This window comes from Macaca fascicularis, chromosome 1 (genome assembly GCF_037993035.2).
Source record: "Macaca fascicularis isolate 582-1 chromosome 1, T2T-MFA8v1.1".
NCBI classification, from domain to species: domain Eukaryota; kingdom Metazoa; phylum Chordata; class Mammalia; order Primates; family Cercopithecidae; genus Macaca; species Macaca fascicularis.
The window spans coordinates 5,998,638-6,018,443 of NC_088375.1; the positions used below are offsets into that span (position 1 = coordinate 5,998,638).

At 36.4% G+C, this 19,806-nt stretch overlaps 1 protein-coding gene across 22 annotated transcripts in view; it reads left to right on the plus strand.

The window, feature by feature from the left end:
• CEP170 (centrosomal protein 170) overlaps positions 1-19,806 on the plus strand; it is a 128,984-nt gene that overhangs the window by 29,913 nt on the left and 79,265 nt on the right. For all 22 annotated transcript variants that reach the window (XM_015433418.4, XM_065531497.2, XM_005539637.5 and 19 more), the window contains exons 3-4: positions 1,778-1,867; positions 10,441-10,519. In XM_015433418.4, the coding sequence (XP_015288904.1) occupies positions 1,778-1,867; positions 10,441-10,519 (169 nt within the window). The remainder of the gene's footprint in view (positions 1-1,777; positions 1,868-10,440; positions 10,520-19,806) is intronic.

Here is a 19,806-nt window from a genome sequence, read left to right on the forward strand (position 1 = left end):
GAGTGCTCTATCTCTTGCTGTAGGTGTTTATGTACTGTCAGTGTTCACCATAAGCAGTTGGAGGGCAGGGTACACTGTAGATTAAGGATATTCCAGATTTCAAACAAGTTGTAGACGTAGCGAAGCAGCCTGTCCTAAGTATCCTCCCCAAATCATTTTTTCTCAATATCCCTGATCTGTATTTATCACACTCCTTTGAAAGCCACCATTCTCTGGCTCCATGAGCAGCCGTTCGACTCCTTTATTCTTGTATCTAATAGTAACGTTTCTCTTTACTTTGGAATTTACCTTTTCTCAACTCTAATTTGATTTTTTTCTTTGAATTTCAGTCCATTGTCCAAAGGATTTCTGCCCTTTTTCTGTGTACTCTTTTCCTCAGAGACAGATTATTTATGAGGATCCATTAAGTATTTATTGAGAGCCTACATGTACTTGAAATCTCACTTCTCTTACAACATTTGGAGGTTTTATCCTTAGACTAGATCAACTTGATAAATCAACAATGTGGTGAAATTATTTTGCTGAGTGGTGCTATGTTGCTTCTTACCAACTTAAGAACTGAATTTAGTATTTCATTAGCTTAACCAGAAGAAAAAAAAAATTTAAAACAAGGCAAAAATGAATTTTAAGTAATTTTTAGATTTAATGCAGGAGTTTTTTAAAATCTCAAGTTGGTCCACCCTCAAGTCTTCAGCAATTAATCACTTCACCTTTAAGTTGGCCTACTGGTTGCTGTGTCTCACGGTGGCTTCTGCTCCTGGCAAGCTGTGATTCTCTCTGTATTTGCTTGTCTCTCTACTTTTCAGGGTGATCGTTTGCCTTGTGACCTCAAGTCTCTGATAAAAGTTAAGATGAGTTTTTGGTTTTCAGTTTGTTCAACATTTTTCTTACTAGGAAGATGGGAGTGATGACTTCAAATTCTTTGCATGTTGAACCAGAAACTGGAAGTCATGTCTGTTCCCCATTTTTGATACTCCCTTTGCTTTTAGTATACCAGGGTTCACACAGTAACCCCGTAATACACGGTGATCAAGTTCCAATTCATTGGCTCACAGACTGTTTCTTCTGTGACTATAATGATATTTCCTTTCAATACCAGCTTCCACAGGCTTATAGTTCTTCTTTCGGGTGCTTCCATCTGCACCAGAGCTTAGAGAAAGACAGAGAAAACTTTAAAAGAAACTTAAAAGCAATTTTCAAAAACCACAGTTTGCCATTAAAATACTTTTTTTTGACTTCCAGTCCTTTTCCCTCTTAGAGCTGTCCCGTGAATTCCAGCTTTAGAACCCATATTTTAAGTGAAGATAATTCTGCTCTGAAACATATCATAGTGTGTCCCTTTTCCTCTAAGTCTTTGGACTCTTTATATAGTTTATGCTCATTTTTAGTTTTGAAAGAAGAAAATCCTACAAGGTAAATTTTTTTACAATAAGATATATAAAACATGGTAAAATTATAATTCACATGATTTCTCTATAGCTGTTTTAAATTTTAAAAAATTAATACATTCAACAAAGTCAGCTGATGTAAATTCTCAATAGTAGAACATGTGAATTTAGTAGAAAAGAATATCTTTCAAATTCAATGCTTTCCTCTTTGGGGAGTGATGCTAGAAATTTTTGTTGTATAGTGGCACTATTTTAATATCATTTAATCCACATTAACTTTGATATTTCTGTATATTTACTGTTCTCTTAATGCTAGTATCTAGCCAAAATGTGATTGGTATTTATTCTAGTATTTTCTTGTATTTATTAACTTAAAAAATTTCTTTCAGTCTCGTAGTGTGGATAAGCAACATGCTGTCATCAACTATGATGCCTCTACGGATGAACATTTAGTGAAAGATTTGGGCAGTCTAAATGGGGTAAGTTAAGGGTTTATTTTTTGTTGTCTTTGAACATTTGTTTAATATTGTAAGAAGAAAAATCAGATTACATTTCCTAGCTACATTTTCTTTATCTTTAATTTGTATTTTATTTTTAAATGCTTATCAGGTACATAGCACTTTGGGGGCCATCCAGTAGAATATGAAACTAGCCCATATTCCAAAGAAACTGTATAAGCAGATGAGTCCAGAAGGTGGTTGTCATTGTCTGTGATGGCTAAAGAAGACTTCTTTAAGAAGCTGGAACCTAAGCTGGACTTCACTATATGGCTGTAATTTATATGAGGGAAAACGGTACAAAGTCATGGCAGTAAGAATGCAAAAAAGTACTCTTAAGGACAGAGACATAGTGGTTAACTTTAGAAAATAAAGATGGAGCCAGGCGCGGTGGCTCACACCTATAATCCCAGCACTTTGGGAGGCCAAGGTGGGGAGATCACCTGAGGTCAGGAGTTCAAGACCATCCTGGCCAACATGGTGAAACCCGTTTCTACTAAAACTACAAAAGTTAGCTGGGCGTAGTAGTGCACGCCTGTAGTTCCAGCTTCTCAGGAGGCTGAGACAGGGGAGTCACTTGAACCCAGGAGGCAGAGGTTGCAGTGAGCCAAGATGGCACCACTGCACTCCAGCCTGGGTGACAGAGTGAGACTGCGTCTCAAAAAAAAAAAAAAAACAAAAAAGAAAAGAAAGATGGAAAGGTGCCGGAGAGTAGACAGCTTTCTCTGCTAGAGTAAAAAAGGTGAAACAACACAACCATTTGCCTTCACAAATACAGTACATTATCTAAACACCAGTGTTCATTATTCTTGGAATTCATACTTTGAATATATTTTTGTGTTACTGAAGTGAATTTTTTCTTATTTCTTCATTTGGTCTTTCTAAATTTGGCATAATATAAGTAGCCACAAACTAAAAAGAATGCTAAAGTATTGAATTATTTCTCTTATTTCAGTTTCTTCATTTTCTTATGGTTCTGCAAACACAAGCAAATACTGTGGTGTTCATGTCTGTGCTATTGAAATTCTTGAAGTGAATTTAACAGAAATAAGTGTATCCCAACTGCTTCAGGCTACTCATGCTTTTCAAATGTGCATCAAACATTGTATACAAGAATATGCAGAAATGTGGCAAATATGGTAATACATTTTTTTTTACCAATTCTGAATTGACCTGCTACTGAAGGACTTTTATATTTATTCTTTGAGATAAATACAAATTTTTTGTAGGCATGTTTTTCTGTTGGTTTTATTCAAGACTTTTTTTTTCTTTGTTTTATTCAAGCCTTTTTTTTTTCTCAAAGCACATAAAGTTAAGTGTACGTTCTTCATGTCTGCCTTGAGAACTCTCACATTTGGCATTATTCTCCTTTTCAGATTGATGCTCCATCATTACATTTTCCCTTGCTCTTCTTCCAAAACAGCAGTCTTCCTGCTATACTATGTCTTTCTTCAAATAACTTGTTAGATTTTCTTCAGTCTACTATTTCTCCCATCTCCCTTGCCATTCATAAAAGTTGTACACATTTTTTAAAGTAAAGCTCAAATTCGACTTCTTTTTGAAGAGATGAAACAGAGGCCCGTTTACTTAGGAATTTTAACCTGCTGATGTTGACATGTTGAAAGGGTTAAAATTAACAGAGATGGGCAAAGTAGGTAGAAACTGTTGTAACATTAGGCATGAATGTTAGCAATTTTGATTCTCAACTCCTCTTTGCTAGAATTTCTGTCTTCCTTCTTCACACCCATAAGCCTTTGTGTGCTTGATGAGCCTGGTATTAAATCTACTTTTATACCTCTGTAGCTGTGCTGAATTAGGAGCTGCTGAATAAGTTCCTGTGCCTTCTGCTCCCGTGAACACAGTGCCCAGCAGAGAGTTCTGCACAGTGCACGGACCCAGTCCATCTGCTTTGAGTGGAATTGAATTAATTTTCTACTTGAAGAATTTATAGTGAAAAATTTTAACTTCTATGTGTGGATTATTTTAACAATGTTATATTGTCTTTAAGTCTAGAAAGTTTCATCTTGACGACAGATGAACAGTGGTAGTCTGTATGTCTTTACATTATTATTTTGGAAAATAGTAAGTGGGAATTACATCAGCATTTTAGTCTTTTAAAAGACTATGATCAAATATGGAAATTACTTGGCATTGGTTCCAAAAATAATCAGGTGAAATATGAATGATATCTTTCTTATAATTTGATTATACTCAATAATATTGTGAAAGATACTAACTCATGGAGAGCAACATCTGCATTTTGAGTTAGAAATCAGTACCAGGATTTGAAACTCAGATATGTTATTTATCAGCAGGGTAACCTGGGACAAATCACTTAATCTCTCTGAAATTCAGTTTCCTCATATATACTCCCTTCCAAAGTGTGTGAATGTGTTACGAGTTGAAGTTTATGAAAGCAAAGATGCAGTGCAGAATCTTGCTTCAGCTATTAAGGGATGAAATAATTCCTGTTCTGTAGTGTTGTTATAAGGATTAAATGTAACAGTACATTTGAGTGTGTGCTTAGTGTAGAACTTTAAAGCATTACATAAATTACAAATATACTGTTACCCAAATGACAGCCTAAGAAACATGCCATAAAGGCCTTTAGCCGCCAAAGCATGTCAAAAGTCTAGGAAGTACCAACTGTCATGCATTTTAGTCATAAGAGAACTTGTAGACTATTATTCACAGACTATTTACTATTCTTATCCATGTTATTCTAGAACTTTAAATATCAGGTTAAAAGTATAAATTTTGGAGGTAGGGGACACAGTGTAGTGGTTATGGACCCAGCTTTGACGTCACCTTGGACAAGTTACCTAAGTTCCCTATTCCTCAATTTTTTAAAAATAGAAATAATAAAATGGTACTCACAGGTTGTGTGAGTGTGTTGTGTATGTTGTGAAGATATAAATAAGCTAATAATTTTAAACACAATAGTACATAGTAAGCATTCAGTAAGTGTAAGTTATTTTTATCATGGTAAGAAAAGCAGCAAAGACAAGGTTAGCACCCTGTAGCCCATACACTTTTCAAAGAATTCACTGTTACTGTTTAGAAAAATCACTTACCAACTAAATTCAACGTAAAGATGATCATTTGCACTGCTGTCCCCTTTCACCCTATCCCAGAACACACTCCCAAGGGACCTAGATCTACAATTTATGGAATTGCCACCGGAAATGAGGTTGTTCTGCCTGAGAAAGCTGCAGTCGGTTCCGTTGCTGATATTTTCATGGGCCATTTTCCTGCAAGCCCATTGAAGGTTCTCTTTCTTTAGGAACCCCTGTTTACCTTCAGTTCTCTGGTAGCCACCATGGCCTCTGCCACACCCTTCCTGTGCCATTCCAAGCCTGCCATTTGTTGCTGTACTGCCCCCATCAGCAGTCTGTGTTCCAGCCACACTGTGTCCCCTTTGCACACTAGAGTTCCTGCCAGCATCAGACCTGTGTGGTATAGAGTAGAGAATGGTCTTCACTAAAGGTTGAAAGGAAAGGTTAGGGAAGGAAAGGAGGCTTTTGTAGGTGGCACAGAGATTGAGGTGGTTGTACTCTGTTCACTTTCCCAGATCATCAATGTAATGTGTGCTGGCTATATGATTTTATACTATCAATTATGTCATTTAGTTGTATGTAAATTAAATAGGTATTTATTTAAGTTTGGTTTGCTTCTGTGGGGTTAGTGGTTTGAATGGAGGAATTTGGGGAGCTGGTTTAGCTTGGGCACCTAATCTTTCTTGATGTGGAATGCTCATAGGATTTGTAGTTCAGAGAGCTGAGTTCGAATCCCAACATTGCCACTTCCGTACTCCAAGCTCTTGATGATTACTTCATTCTCTTTGCCTCATTTTCCTCACCACCAGGTAGAGGTGTGTTCAAATGGCACTGACAAAGAAACAAAACTCATTTTTTTTCCGTATCTAAGCTATTAAAATTTGTTGTAGTTAAATGATTTTTCCTCTTGCTCTTTGAAATTTTCTCTCTTCCAATGGTGATTTTAGACCTTCAGGAGACTGTTTCCTCACAGATGTTTTCACTTGCATTTTTGTGAACTGAAACTGTGTCTGGCTCATATTTCCTAAGCCTTTTTAGACTTTAGGGAATAGTTCTGTCATAAATGGCAGCATGTTAAAATTATATGTTTCTTCATCTCTGAAAGTGCCGAGTACACATGTTCAACATGCAACAGGTGTTTAATATTTAAGAGAGTTATGCAGTCTTAAACTTAAATGGATCTTCTAGGTCATCGTAGGCCTTTTGAATGAATGTGGTGTTTTAGGTTATTAGAGATAGTTTCAAATAAAATTGGCTCAGAACTTCAGAGCTGTAGCACTCCTCTTCAATACTGTATCTAGTTGTTTATCTTTTGCCTAGCAGACATTAGTAAATTAACATTTTCTTTCATCCTTTTTCATCATTTTCCTCATTTCTCCTGTTTTGTAATTACAATCATGCATCCCATAATGGGAGACCACATACACAGCAGTGGTCCCATAAGATTATAATGGAGCAGAAAAATTCCTGTCTGTGTTACAATTGCATACAATATTCAGTATAGTAACATGCTGTATTGTATAGGTTTGTACCCTAGGCGCAATGGGATATACAACACAGCCTGGGTGTGTAGTAGGCTATATTATCTAGGTTAGTGGAAGTACCGTAAACTCTGTAATGTTCGTACAGTGAAGTAAATCACTTTGTGATGCGTTTCTCAGAATGTTTCCCCGTTGTTAAGCAATGCATGACTGTATCCTCCGAATACTTTGGTAAACTCAAGACAAGTTTGAAAACACTCTGAAATCTTCATTTTGGAAATGAACCTGAAGTTAGAGTTTATGTCTCAGAAGCCTTTGAATTTTCTTTGTATTCCAGTTTCAACCTTTCTGTAAAACATGTTGGAAGCTTGTGATTTAGGACAACTCATAACTCATTCTAAGATATAATCTAGAGTCTTCATGATATTCCACTATCTCCATATATATGCTTGAAACTAAGATTGTAACTTTTTCTAATTTCTTTTGTAGACTTAAAACTGTTATTTTATGGCATATTACAAAGAGCTATTTATGCATAGGAATTTGAGGATTTAATAACCTAATCCATTTATGTATTTTACTGTCACTTCCTCACCATGGAAGGGCAGTTTTCTCAAATAAGCTATTATGGCCATCTCAAATCTAGTAATCGAGAAGATGATAAAAATGGAATTAAAAAGGAAAGAATAAAGTAATTAAAAAGGAAAATTGGATTTAAAAAGGAAAGAATAAAGTAATTTTTAAAATTTCAGTTTATCAAAGAAAAACTTGTTGGGTGTTTATTTGATGTCTGCACAGGCAGTTAAGCATACTTTTGTTCTGTATTCTATAAGTCTAGAGGAAATTCTAGGGCCTTAACTCTAAGCCAGTAAAGATAGTCATCACCATTTAGCATCTGTATCCAGTGGACCCTTTTTATAAAAACATACGTACAAATAATTTACAAAAGAATAAAAATATATTGTACAAATAATTTACAAAAGAATAAAAACATATTGTATAAATAATTTACAAAAGAATAAAAACATATTGTATAAATAATTTACAAAAGAATAAAAACATATTGTACAAATAATTTACAAAATTAAGAATAAAAGGGTAATTAAAACAACTTGAAATTTTAATAAAAAATTAGACATGACATACTCAAATTTTCTTCCATGTTTCCCTGGTGTTTAAAGGTATATACTACCCAAAATGGGCAGTGTTGTTTGAATGCGACTAACTGCTCATCATTTGACATGTATTCACCTGGAACATATATCCGTCTTATAAATGCGGATTCCAGATCTCAAGTACTGTGTGTCTTCAGTTGATTCTAGTGTATTATTTCTGGTTCTTCTTGTTCTTGCATGGTCAAAACACAGTGTTTTAAAAACTTTGGCTGGGTGCAGTGGCTCATGCCTGTAGTCCCAGCACTTTGGGAGGCCGAGGTAGGTGAATCACCTGAGGTCAGGAGTTTGAGACCAGTCTGGCCAACCTGGTGAAACCCCATCTCTACTAAAAATACAAAAATTAGCCGGGCTTGGTGGCGGGCGCCTGTAATCCCAGCTACTTGGGAGGCTGAGGCAGGAGAGTGGCTGAAACCTGGGAGGCGGAGGTTGTAGTGAGCTGAGATCCGCACTGCACTCCAGCCTGGGCGACAAGAGCAAGACTCCGTCTCAAAAAAAAAAAAACCTTAACAGCTTATAATTTTGTTAATAGGATAGCCATCTTTTTTCCTCCATAACTGCAAAACATTTGTTATTTTTAGATTTATAAACAATAATTAGAAGCTCAATCCAGTAATTTTATGTCTACATCATCTCTTTCCTTCTAGTGACCTTTGTATAGATACTTGTGTTGAGAATATGTCCACTTACATACTACGTCAAATAAGTATTGGAACACAGATGTGAAAAAAAGAAAGAAGGCTGTCAGTATTGCTTGTAAAATATGACACTTCTTTTAAAATGAGGCTGGCCACAGTGGCTTATGCCTGTAATCCCAGCACTTTGGGAGGCCACTGCGGGAGGATTGCTTGAGCCCGGGAATTCAAGACCAGCCTGGACGACATAGTGAGACCCCATCTACAAAAAATTTAAATATTAGCAGGGTATGGTGGCACCAGCCTCTAGTCCCAGCTACCGAGGAGGCTGAGGTGGGAGAATCACCTGAGCCTGGGAGGTCGAGGCTTCAGAATGAGATATGGTCCGTGCCACTGCACTCCGTCTTGGGTGACAGAGCGAGACCCTGTCTCAGAAAGAACCCCAAAAACGAAACCGCCAAAATCCCCACAAAACCCAAAATCATTCGTATTCTTTTTTAAAAATACTGCATGATTCTTACTGAATGACTAACTGGATGAAAATTTCTTTTTTTTCCGTGGAAACATTCTTTCTCATTGATTCTTGCATTAGAGAAAATGTGTCTGTGACTGTCTTCATCTGAAGACACAGAGTCTACTAATTTTGCTTATGCTGTCAGCTTTATCATCATTATCGTAGTCTAGAATCCCACTCTCTTGTGTTTATCTTATAATTATGAAATATCTTCCTGTCTGTTTTCTTCTCTTTGCCTTTATGAATGTTAAATCAGAAATTCTGAATTTTCAACTGTGCTCTTTAATAGGTGAAAAAAGAAACCCCAAAATGTATTAAGATTGTAGCTCCAGATGTCTTTTATATCTTCTTGGAAAGATGATGAATATTTTGGCCACTGCAGTAAGATAACTAAAGAATGATGAAATAGTGATTTATTTCACTATTGCATCATATTTCTAGGTCTGTGCTTTTCACTACAGTAGCCACTAACCATGGGTGCCTGTTGAGCCCTTGAAATGTGGAGTAGTCTAAATTTTAAAGATGTAGTACCAAAAAAGGAAAAAAAAGAATGTGAACTATCTTGTTAGTTTTTATATTGATAATTTGCTGAAATGGTACTGTTTTGGATATATTAGGTGAAATGTATAATATATTATTAAAACTAATCTCACCTCTATCTTGTTTCCTTTTTTATGTGCCCACTAGAAAATATAATTTGGCCAGGCATGGTGGCTCACACCTATAATCCCAGCATTTTGGGAGGCCAAAATGGGCATATCATTTGAGCCCAGGAGTTTGAGATCAGCCTGAACAACATAGGGAGACCCTGTCTCTACAAAAAAAATACACAAAAATTAGCTGGGCATGGTGGCATGCACCTGTAGTCCCAGCTACTCAGGAGGCTGAAGTAGGAAAATCACCTGAGTCTGGGAAATCAAGGCTGCAGTGCACCATGATCGCACCACTGCGACCCTGAAAGAAAGAGAGAGAGAGAGAGAGAAGAAAGAATAGTAAATGTGGCTTACGACATTTTTTGTTGGTTATTACTTCTGTTATTTTGTCTTATTATTTGGGTCACTTTTAGCGTTGTTAGGAATAATTGATGAGTAAAGATTAAATAGTTACTAGGATGATAAAATAGCAGAATTTCAACATATCGGAAAAATAAGATCACTGAAACCTTATAATGTATCTCAGATTCCTAAAAGGATCCAAAGGACCCATATGACACTTGCAAACTGAATTCAGTTTTGTTCTATTTTCTTAAAGTAAATTTTCTTCTTCTTCTTTATAATAATTCCAAAACTAAAAGTAGTGAAATGTCAGTGCTTACACATAGTCAGAATTTCTCAAAAATCTAAAATTGGGTCGAGCAAACCCTGATGGTATATTAACAGTTAAATATTTTACCCTTTACGGTTTGCCAGCTTTAGTATAGGAGCTTTTCTTGGCACCATTTTTAGGAACTATTCTAAGTGCCTAAATTCATCTTGGCAGCACTGGGTTCTTTGTGTGTTACCAGTAATAGAGATAAAAGGCTTAGTATAAAATCATTTCTCATCCTACAGGCTGCATGGCACATCTTATGATACTCAGGCTATATTAGCCACCATATGATACGTACTTTTAACTCTCAGATTTGAGAATTTGCTTATCTAAAATGTAAGAATTAATACCTCATATGTAACCTAACATCTTTTTTTGTTTCCTTGTAGACTTTTGTGAATGATGTAAGGATTCCGGAACAGACTTATATCACCTTGAAACTTGAAGATAAGCTGAGATTTGGATATGATATCCTTAAATGGTTTTATGTACTTATTAAGTTTATTCAAATATGTTTACTGTGGTGTAAATTAACATTTTTGAAACACAATTCACAATATAGATATGCCAGAATTTCTATTTATTGGGTGCCTTCCTATACTAAAATACATATGTATTTTTAGTTATTATGCCTGTTCCTAAAAATAATCCTGGAAAAGTTGGTGGACTCAGCGTTTGTTTTTTTGTTTTTTTTTTCTCTCTCTCTATTTATATAGTTTCAGCAGCAGTCTCACTGAAGTGCTATTGCATATATAATTTGAGCATCAAAGAATGTAACTGGGGAGAGGACAGGGGAATGTTTAATTTTAGTCCGGCCTAGGGATTGCTTTCAGGTAGAACATGATGCATGAATCAGCCTCCTGGGATGAATGTAAGAATTTAAACCTACTTTTCCTTCCATCTCTCCCGTTACTGTTTTATGCATCACAGCTATATTGCCTATTAAATACAAACTTTTCAATATCCTGTGTCTTCTAAAGACCTACACTCTCTGATTAATCCACAATATGCATTTAGTGTGTACTTAAAATTCTTATGTTTAAAATTAGGAATCTAATAATTGAACAAGAACATGATTGTATTAAATTGCATGGGGTAGCGTGAAGAATCTCTAGTGAAGGGAAGGAGCATGATTGCAGAAGAAGGAAGACATTTCCATTCATAGTAGGCAAGAAGCTTTGTAAAAAGGACTTATGTACATTTAATTAAAATACAGCTATTCCATATTATGCTGAATTTTTTTTTTGAGTTTTAGTTTTTTTGAATTACTACTTTTATTGGGACTTTGGTAATAAAGAATGTATTAAGCATAGCAATTTGGATGGACTTTTGTCACTGTAGCAGAAAAAGTGTAGTCTCAGCTAAATAGAGTTGATGTCCAAAGTAAATGTATTAACACTATATGAAATTGTTCCTTGAAATTTATGAAAAATAGGCTAGGTCCTGTGGCTCAAACTTGTAATCCCAGCACTTCAGGAGGCCGGGCGGGTGGATCATGAGGTCAGGAGTTTGAGACCAGCCTGATCAACATGGTGAAACCCTGTCTCTACTAAAAATACAAAAAAAAATTTAAAAATAGCCGTTCTTGGCCGGGCACGGTGGCTCAAGCCTGTAATCCCAGCACTTTGGGAGGCCGAGACGGGCGGATCATGAGGTCAGGAGATCGAGACCATCCTGGCTAACCCGGTGAAACTCCATCTCTACTAAAAAATACAAAAAACTAGCCGGGCGAGGTGGCGGGCGCCTGTAGTCCCAGCTACTCGGGAGGCTGAGGCAGGAGAATGGCGTGAACCCGGGAGGCGGAGCTTGCAGTGAGCTGAGATCCGGCCACTGCACTCCAGCCTGGGCGACAGAGCGAGACTCCGTCTCAAAAAAAAAAAAAAAAAAATAGCCGTTCATGGTGGCACGCACCTGTAATCCCAGCTACTCCAGAGGCTGAGGCAGGAGAATTGCTTGAACCCAGGAGGCAGAGGTTGTAGTTTGCCAAGATCGCGCTACTGCAGTCTAGCCTGGGCAACAAAGCGAGACTCCATCTCAAAAAAAAAAAAAACAAAAAAATTACAAAAAATAATATTACAACTTTTTAAAGTTTAAATCTAAGAAAGTTTTGTAGCATACCTTATAATGTTCACACTTATAGAGCCAAAGGAATATACAAAAAGCCAAACCATTAAATAGTAATACTTGTGTATATTTTAAGTCTTTAAAAAAATATGCGTCAGTGAAATAATTAAGAATTAGCATTAAAGCCTTAATGAATGGTTGTCATTTTCTACCAGCCTAAGTTTCATCAAGAACAAATAGAAGTGTATTTTGAATTTAGGTACCTCCTTTAATCCATTTGGCATCAACTGTTTTGAATCATGAGAAAATACTAGGAAATTCAAGTTTTAGTAAAACTCTGTAAAGTTAACTTTGAATTTTATATCAAGAAGAAACTATTGAGGAAGAAACCTCATGCTTTTATACATAGTATACCATTTTCTTAACAGCAAACTGACATTTTTCTCTTACATACCAGGTCATAATATGTCTGTCTAAAATTGTTGGGACAAATGTTTTGTCCCAAAGACTTTCTTAGGGTTGTACACTTAATGTTGAGCCATAACTACTGTCTGGATGCCCAGAGGAGGCTCATATAATTTTATTATTTTAAAATATGATCTGTTATAGTGGCAGAAATCATATTATATATGTAATTTTAAAAGCAGATTTTATTTACTTGTGTCTGTATTTAGCTATACTAGTTAGAAGACATTTTTGTACTTTATTCTAATTAAAATTAATCTTAATAGGCAATCTATAAACTGCTATACTTTGGAGTGAAAAACGATTTTAATTAAAATGCTACAGCAGGCCGGTCACGGTAGCTCACACCTGTAATCCCAGCACTTTGTGAGGCCAAAGCAGGTGGATCACCTGAGGTTAGGGGTTCAAGACCAGCCTGGCTAACACGGCGAAATCCCATCGCTACCGAAAAATACAAAAATCAGCTGGGCGTGGTGGCGGGCACCTGTAATCCCAGCCACTTGGGAGGCTGAGGCAGGGAGAATTGCTTCACCTTGGAGGCGGAGGTTGCAGTGAGACGAGATTGTGCCACTGCATTCCAGCCTGGTTGACAGAGCGAAACTCTGTCTCAAATAAATAAAATAAAATAAAATGCTACAGCACTAGAAGGAGCAATTTAACATGGATTGAGACTAGAATTAGGCAACATAAGTCTCTTTTCTAACTGGAGAAATAAATGATTTGGAGAAACACATACTCAGTGAAATATACAAGCTTTAAAAATGACAGTAAACTCATGAGGAGTACTAAAATGCTGCAGTAATCAAGAAAAACCAGAAAGTGGTCATCTTCAGGTAGCCAAAAATGAGGCTGATAAGGAAACCTAAGTTTATTCATTTTCTAATTATTTATTAAATGTCCCTTATGTTCCAGGCATAGTCCCAGTGGTTTGGGGGAATATAATTGTGAATAACATAGATCATAGTCACTGTCCTCCTGTAGCCTACACTTTAATGGGATTGAAGGGACTGACAACACACACTAAGAGTGAGGGTATTAGAGGATGGTAAGTTCTGTGGAAAAGTGTGTGAAAGGGGGAGGCAGAGCGCTAGTGTTGCTAAGTGGGAAGTTAGAGTTTTGAAAAGAATATTCATGAAGACCTCAGTGAGAAGCCAGCACTGGGGCAACGATGCGGAGAAAGTAAAGAAGTTAGCCATGTGGACATGTGGAGAAACTGTCCTGCGAACAGATGAGCGTACAGTGCACAGGGCTTGAAGCAGAGACACGTTCGACGTATTGGAGGATAGCGTTGAAAAGCCAGCGTGGTCGGAGCCAGCAAAGAACTTGCATATATTAGGGGTCAGAATATATCAGTTGTCATAGGATATTATACGGATTTTGACTTATTCTGAGTGAAATGGGTAGTCTTTGGAGGTTTGTTTTTTTTTTTATCAGAGGAGTGATAAATGACATGTGTAAAAAGATCCTCTGGCTACTCTTGTTCAAAGAAAACTAAGGGTGAAGTGGGCAGGCGTATGAAAAGAGAGACCAGTTAGGAGGCTACTGCAGTAGTTCTGGTGAACAATAAAGGACGTCTGGACCAGGGTGATATATCTGGAGGTAGAAATGATTCAGTGTGTATTTTGAAGATGGAGCCAATAAAATTTTCTGATTAGATTGGATGTAGAGTAAGAGAAAGAATCAAGGATGAACCAGAATTTAGGCCTAAGCAATATGAAAGAGGAAGGCATCATTTTAATAACTGATAGAGAACTCAGTAGCAGAGCAGGTTTTGTGGAGAATATGGGAAGTATCATCTCAAAATACCAGCTTTAGGCTTAACCATGTTTTCACAATTTTTCTGTTTTCTATTTGATTTCTGTTATCTTTATTCTAAACTTTCTCCTAGATAGGAGCTGAGGCCATTCAGTTGAGACCTTTCTTTTCTCGTTCTGGTGTTTAGAGCTATCAATTTTACCCCAATTTCTACTTTAATGTTTCTAATTTCCCTTTTGATTTTTTCTTTGAGTCATAGATATGTTTGTTTAGTTTCCAAATATTTGGGGAGTTTTCCGCTATATTTCTGTTACTGATTTCTAATTCCATTTTGCGCAGAGAACATTCTTTGTATGTCTCAAATCCTTTTGAATTCATTGAGACTTGTTCTGTGACCCAGAATATGTTCTATCTTGGTAAATGTTCCATATGTACTTAAAAAGGATATGCATTCTGCTCTTTGGGGGTTGGAATGTTCTATAAATGTTAGTTAGGCCAGGTTGGCTTGGTGGGTGTTCAGGTCTGCTGTATTTTACTGATCTATTGTCTTCTTACTCTTTCAATTAATGAGAAGGGGGTATTGAAATCTCAGGCTATAATTCCAAGTTAGCCCCTCCTTCTTGCAGAACTTTTTGCTTTGTCACTTGCAGCTCTTTTATTAGTTGTATAGACAACTGGGATTATTATGTTCTCTTGATGAATTATCCCCCTGTATGGCTATGAAATGATCTACTTTATCCATAATAAGATTCTTTGCTCTGAAATCTGGTTTGTCTTAATATCATAGTTGTTCTAGCTTTCTTTTGTCTATTTACATTTTTTAACTTTTACCCTGTTTGTCTTTACATATAAAGTAGGCAGCATGTAGTTCTTACTTTTTTATCTGATATGATAATTTCTGCCTTTATTTGGTGATTTAGGCCATTCACATTTAATGTGATAATTGCTGTGGTTAGGTTTAAATGTATCATCTTGAAATTTGTATGCTGTTTGGCCCATTAGTTTTATGTTTTCTTTTTCTCCATTTCTGATTTCATTTGAGTTATTTGAATAGTTTTTATTATTTCATTTTATCTCCTTTGTTGGCTTATTAGCAATAATTTTTTGTTGTTGTTTTAGTGGTAGCTTTAGGACTTAAAATTAGTCTTTAATTTCAAGTTTTATCTTCAAGTGACATTTATACCACTTTACATATTATGCAAGGACGTTACAAATACTTTTGGGGCTGAGCATGGTGGCTCACGCCTGTAATCCCAGAACTTTGGGAGGCCGAGGCGGGCGGATCACGAGGTCAGGAGATCAAGACCATCCTGGCTAACACGGTGAAACCCCCGTCTGTACTAAAAATACGAAAAATTGCCAGGCGTTGTGGCGGGCGCCTCTAGTCCCAGCTACACGGGAGGCTGAGGCAGGAGAATGGCGTGAACCCAGGAGGCGGAGCTTGCAGTGAGTGGAGATTGCGCCACTGCACTCCAGCCTGGGCAACAGAGTGAGACTCTGTCTCAAAAAAAAAAAAAGAAAAAGCAGTATACTTTCTTTTGTCCTACTCATACTACATTGTTATTAGTAAAAAGTCAATTGTCATTTAAAGAAGTTTAAATAATTAAAATATGTATTTTGAAATACATTTTTTATACCCTTTGTACTTATGTCTTATACCCATGAAGCTTCAGTTTCTGGTACTCTTCATCCCTTTGTATAGATCCATATTTTCATATGTCAGTTTGTTTCTACCTGTCGGACTTCCTTCAACATTTCTTATACTATGGCTTTGCTGGTGATGAATTCTGTCAGCTTTTATATGTCTAGAAAAGTGTTTCACCTTAGTTATTGAAAGATATTATTGGTTGGGCACGGTGGCTCATGCCTATAATTCCAGCACTTTGGGAGGTCGAGGCGGGCGGATCATGAAGTTGGGGGTTTGAGATCAGCCTGGCAAACATGGTGAAACCCCATCTCTACTAAAAATACAAAAATTAGCCAGGTGTGGCGGCACGCGCCTGTAATCCCAGCTACTCAGGAGGCTGAGGCAGGAGAATCGCTTGAACCCAGAAGACAGAGGTTGCAGTGAGCCAAGATCACGCCATTGCACTCCAGCCTGGGCAAAAGAGTGAGACTGTATCTCAAAAAAAAAAAAAAAAAAGATATTATTGCTGGGTATGGAATTCTGGGTTGGCTTTTTCTTATTCTTAGCACTTTAAAGATGTTGCTCCACTGTATTCTCACTCACATTATTTTCCTTTGTCCCTGGCTTTGAACTGTTTGATTATGATGTGTCTTGGTGTAGCTTTCTTCTTTCTTTTTTCTTCCTTCTTTCTTCTTTTTGTTTGTTGCTTTTTATTACCCTCTTGGGGTTTGTTGACCTTCTAAAATCTTGTGGCTTTATAGTTTCAATCAAATTTAGAAAAAATCTCCACCATTATTTATTTTAAAGTTTGTTCATCTCTTCTGGGTTGATTTCCATTGATTAATTTTTACACTCAAAGTAATTTTTTATTGGATGGCAGGCATTGTGAATTTACTTTGCTGAGTGTTATATGCATATTTTAGTATTTGTATCAATATTATTTGAGCATTGTTCTGGAATACAAGTTACTTGGAAACAGTTTTATCACTTTGGGTCTTTAAGATTTATTAGGCTTCTAAGATTATTCTGGGCTAATTATTACCAACAACTGAGGCAAGACCTTTCTGTATGTTCTATGGGAGGGGGTCAGTAAACTCATTGACCAAATCTGGCCCTCAGGCTGTTTTGTACTGCAGAGTTGAGTAGCTGAAGCAGAGATCATATGGCCTGAAAAACCTGAAAGATTTACTATCTGGCCCTTTACAGAAAAAGTTTGCTGACTTGTGCTCTACCCAGTGACTCATGAATCATGCATGAGGTTTTACAGTCTGGCTGTTGGGAGTAGGTAGTACTCCTAGCCCTGTGTGGGCACTGGGTACTATTATCTCTAATATTGTTTTCCAGAGACTGAATATGTCTGGAATTCTCTTTCTGTGCAGGCTTCTCTTCAGTCCTCAGTCCTGTGAATTCCGGTAATGTTGATTTGCTTGGACTGTTGACTTCATTTCCACCACAACTCAGGGAGTCTGCCAGGCTCTGTCTGGATTATTCTTCCTCGCAGTGTGACCTAGAAACTTTCACAGGGCAGTGAGTTCGGGCAATGATTGGACTCTTGCTTTGTTGCCCTTCTCTCAGAGATCATTGTCTTTTGTTGCCTGAAGCCAATTGTCTTGTAAAACATTGTGTCATGTGTTTTACCCATCTTTTAGTTGTTTAATGTAGGAGAATAAATCCAATTCTTTTTACTCCATCTTATCCAGAAGTTTAAGAAGTTGATTTGGGGCATGTTGAATGTAAGGTTGTATACAGGGGTGAAGTAGAAGCTAAAGATGTGAATGGGGATTTTTATTATATAAATAATATTTAAAACCATAAGACTGAATGAGATCATTAAGGGACTGAATATAGATTGATAAGAGGTTCAAGGACTGACACCTGGTACATTCCCAATATTAAGAGATGGGTGAGATTAGGAACCAGTAAAAGAGACTAAGAAGAAACCACTAATGTGCTAGGAGGAAAAGCAGAGTACAGTATGGTTTCCACATTTCATGGGAAATTATTTACACATTACTTAAATATCTTGAATCACAAGATCCACCGCCTCATCATTTTAATAGTATAAGTCATCATAAGTAAGAACCCAGTACCTTGTATTTTAAAATTGTGATTTATATATTTTCCCAAAGAAGTTTTATATTCCTGCATAATGGCCCACAAAATGACTGGGTTAATCATATTGGAAACCAGGTTAAAGAAAACTCCAACACATGTCATAGCGTCTAAAACTATAATTAATCTGTACTTCCCGCACTATATGTACCACTGTTTGGTGGGCTGTCCAGATAATGGCTGCTGAAATGATCAAGGGGAAGTTAAACGTAAGCAAAAATTAAGCACTTTCATTAAGAGAAGTTAAGATTTTTCCTTATTTATGTGGTTGATATCCATAACAAAACATGGACATGTTAATATTTTTCAAATTTCAAAAATAGAGGACATTTCTCAAAGCTTAAAAGAACTAAATTTTTAAAATTTATGGAAATGAGGTTTTTTGGATGAAAGAATGAAGTGATAGAGAAGTTTAAATCAGTTGTTTGAAAACTGTGTTTTTAAAGAACAGGGTCTTGTACAAGTTGGAAAGATAGTCATCTCCTAAAATAAAATGATACATTTTTCTGAAGGTATAGGCAAAATTAAACAAATAGATAAAATTTTCTCCTTAGAAAATTTCCTGCTCTTAACTTTCTTTTAAACTCTTATTGTCTCCTAGGACGTACCTTACTAATACTCTGTGGACTCTAATTTAGCATAATTGTATGTTTTATTATCAATTATTGTTAAATGAGGGAAAATTTCCATATTTTTAATGAAAAGGAAACAGTTTTGGGTAACTCAAGAATTTCTAGGGATAGCCTTATTACATTTTTTTTAAAATCACATGTATAAAATATATTAGTTTTGAAAAATAGGTTTTTCTGATCTTTCCTTGTATAAAATAATTTTATTCAAGTATTCTTACTTATCTGACATGATTTTTGAAAGACATGTTTACAGTGATATCTGACACTTCATATTTTAGGTCATACTCCTTGGAATGACTAACGCTGTTTAAAATTTTGCTCTGTTTTTAATCTTGTCATTAAAATAAAAGAGTGGGAGGAACCATATCTAAGAACACATTACTAGTGCTCAGGGGAGTGTCCACAGTCCTACTTTTAGATAAACATTTCTTGAATAAATTGACTTAGGTCAATACAGGGGGATGGCTTAGAATAGCAGTCATAGTCTTATATAAAGAAATGGGGAAATAACCTATCAAATTATGATTTTTAATAAATAAGAATTCAAACTTTTTATAGCTTACTGATACCATAAGTTATTGTACCTCAGTTTATCAAAAGCTGGGGCTAGAGCAGTCTCCAGATCTCACCGTTACGCCAGAGTTCCCGGATGAGTTAATGACCCAAATGAGGCTTCTTGAGGTCTTCTTCGTTTCCACACACAGAAACCTTTTTGGAAGGTAAAATGTTTGAACTTTAGAAGGATGACTCCTCTCAAGCTCTCCATGACCTGAAGCGTGTCTAGGTTTAAAGAGGATACCTTAGATGGGCCCTGGGAGATTGCCTTTGGGCACTCCCAGGAGGTAAGCCTGAAGCACCCGAAAACCCTCACAACAGGCTGAAATCACTTGTGTTTTCCATGGAAAAAACGGTAATGATTGTCAGTTTTTAATGCCTTTTCCCATAAAAAAAAAAAAGTAGGAATGCTATGAATTTTCTCTAGCTGTTTATGAGTTTTTGGGGGATAAAACAAAGTTACTAGACCATATTATTATTATATTTAAAGCAAAGTTTTTACCATAATATTGCTTCAGGGAACTCACATCTGTAACGACATTAGA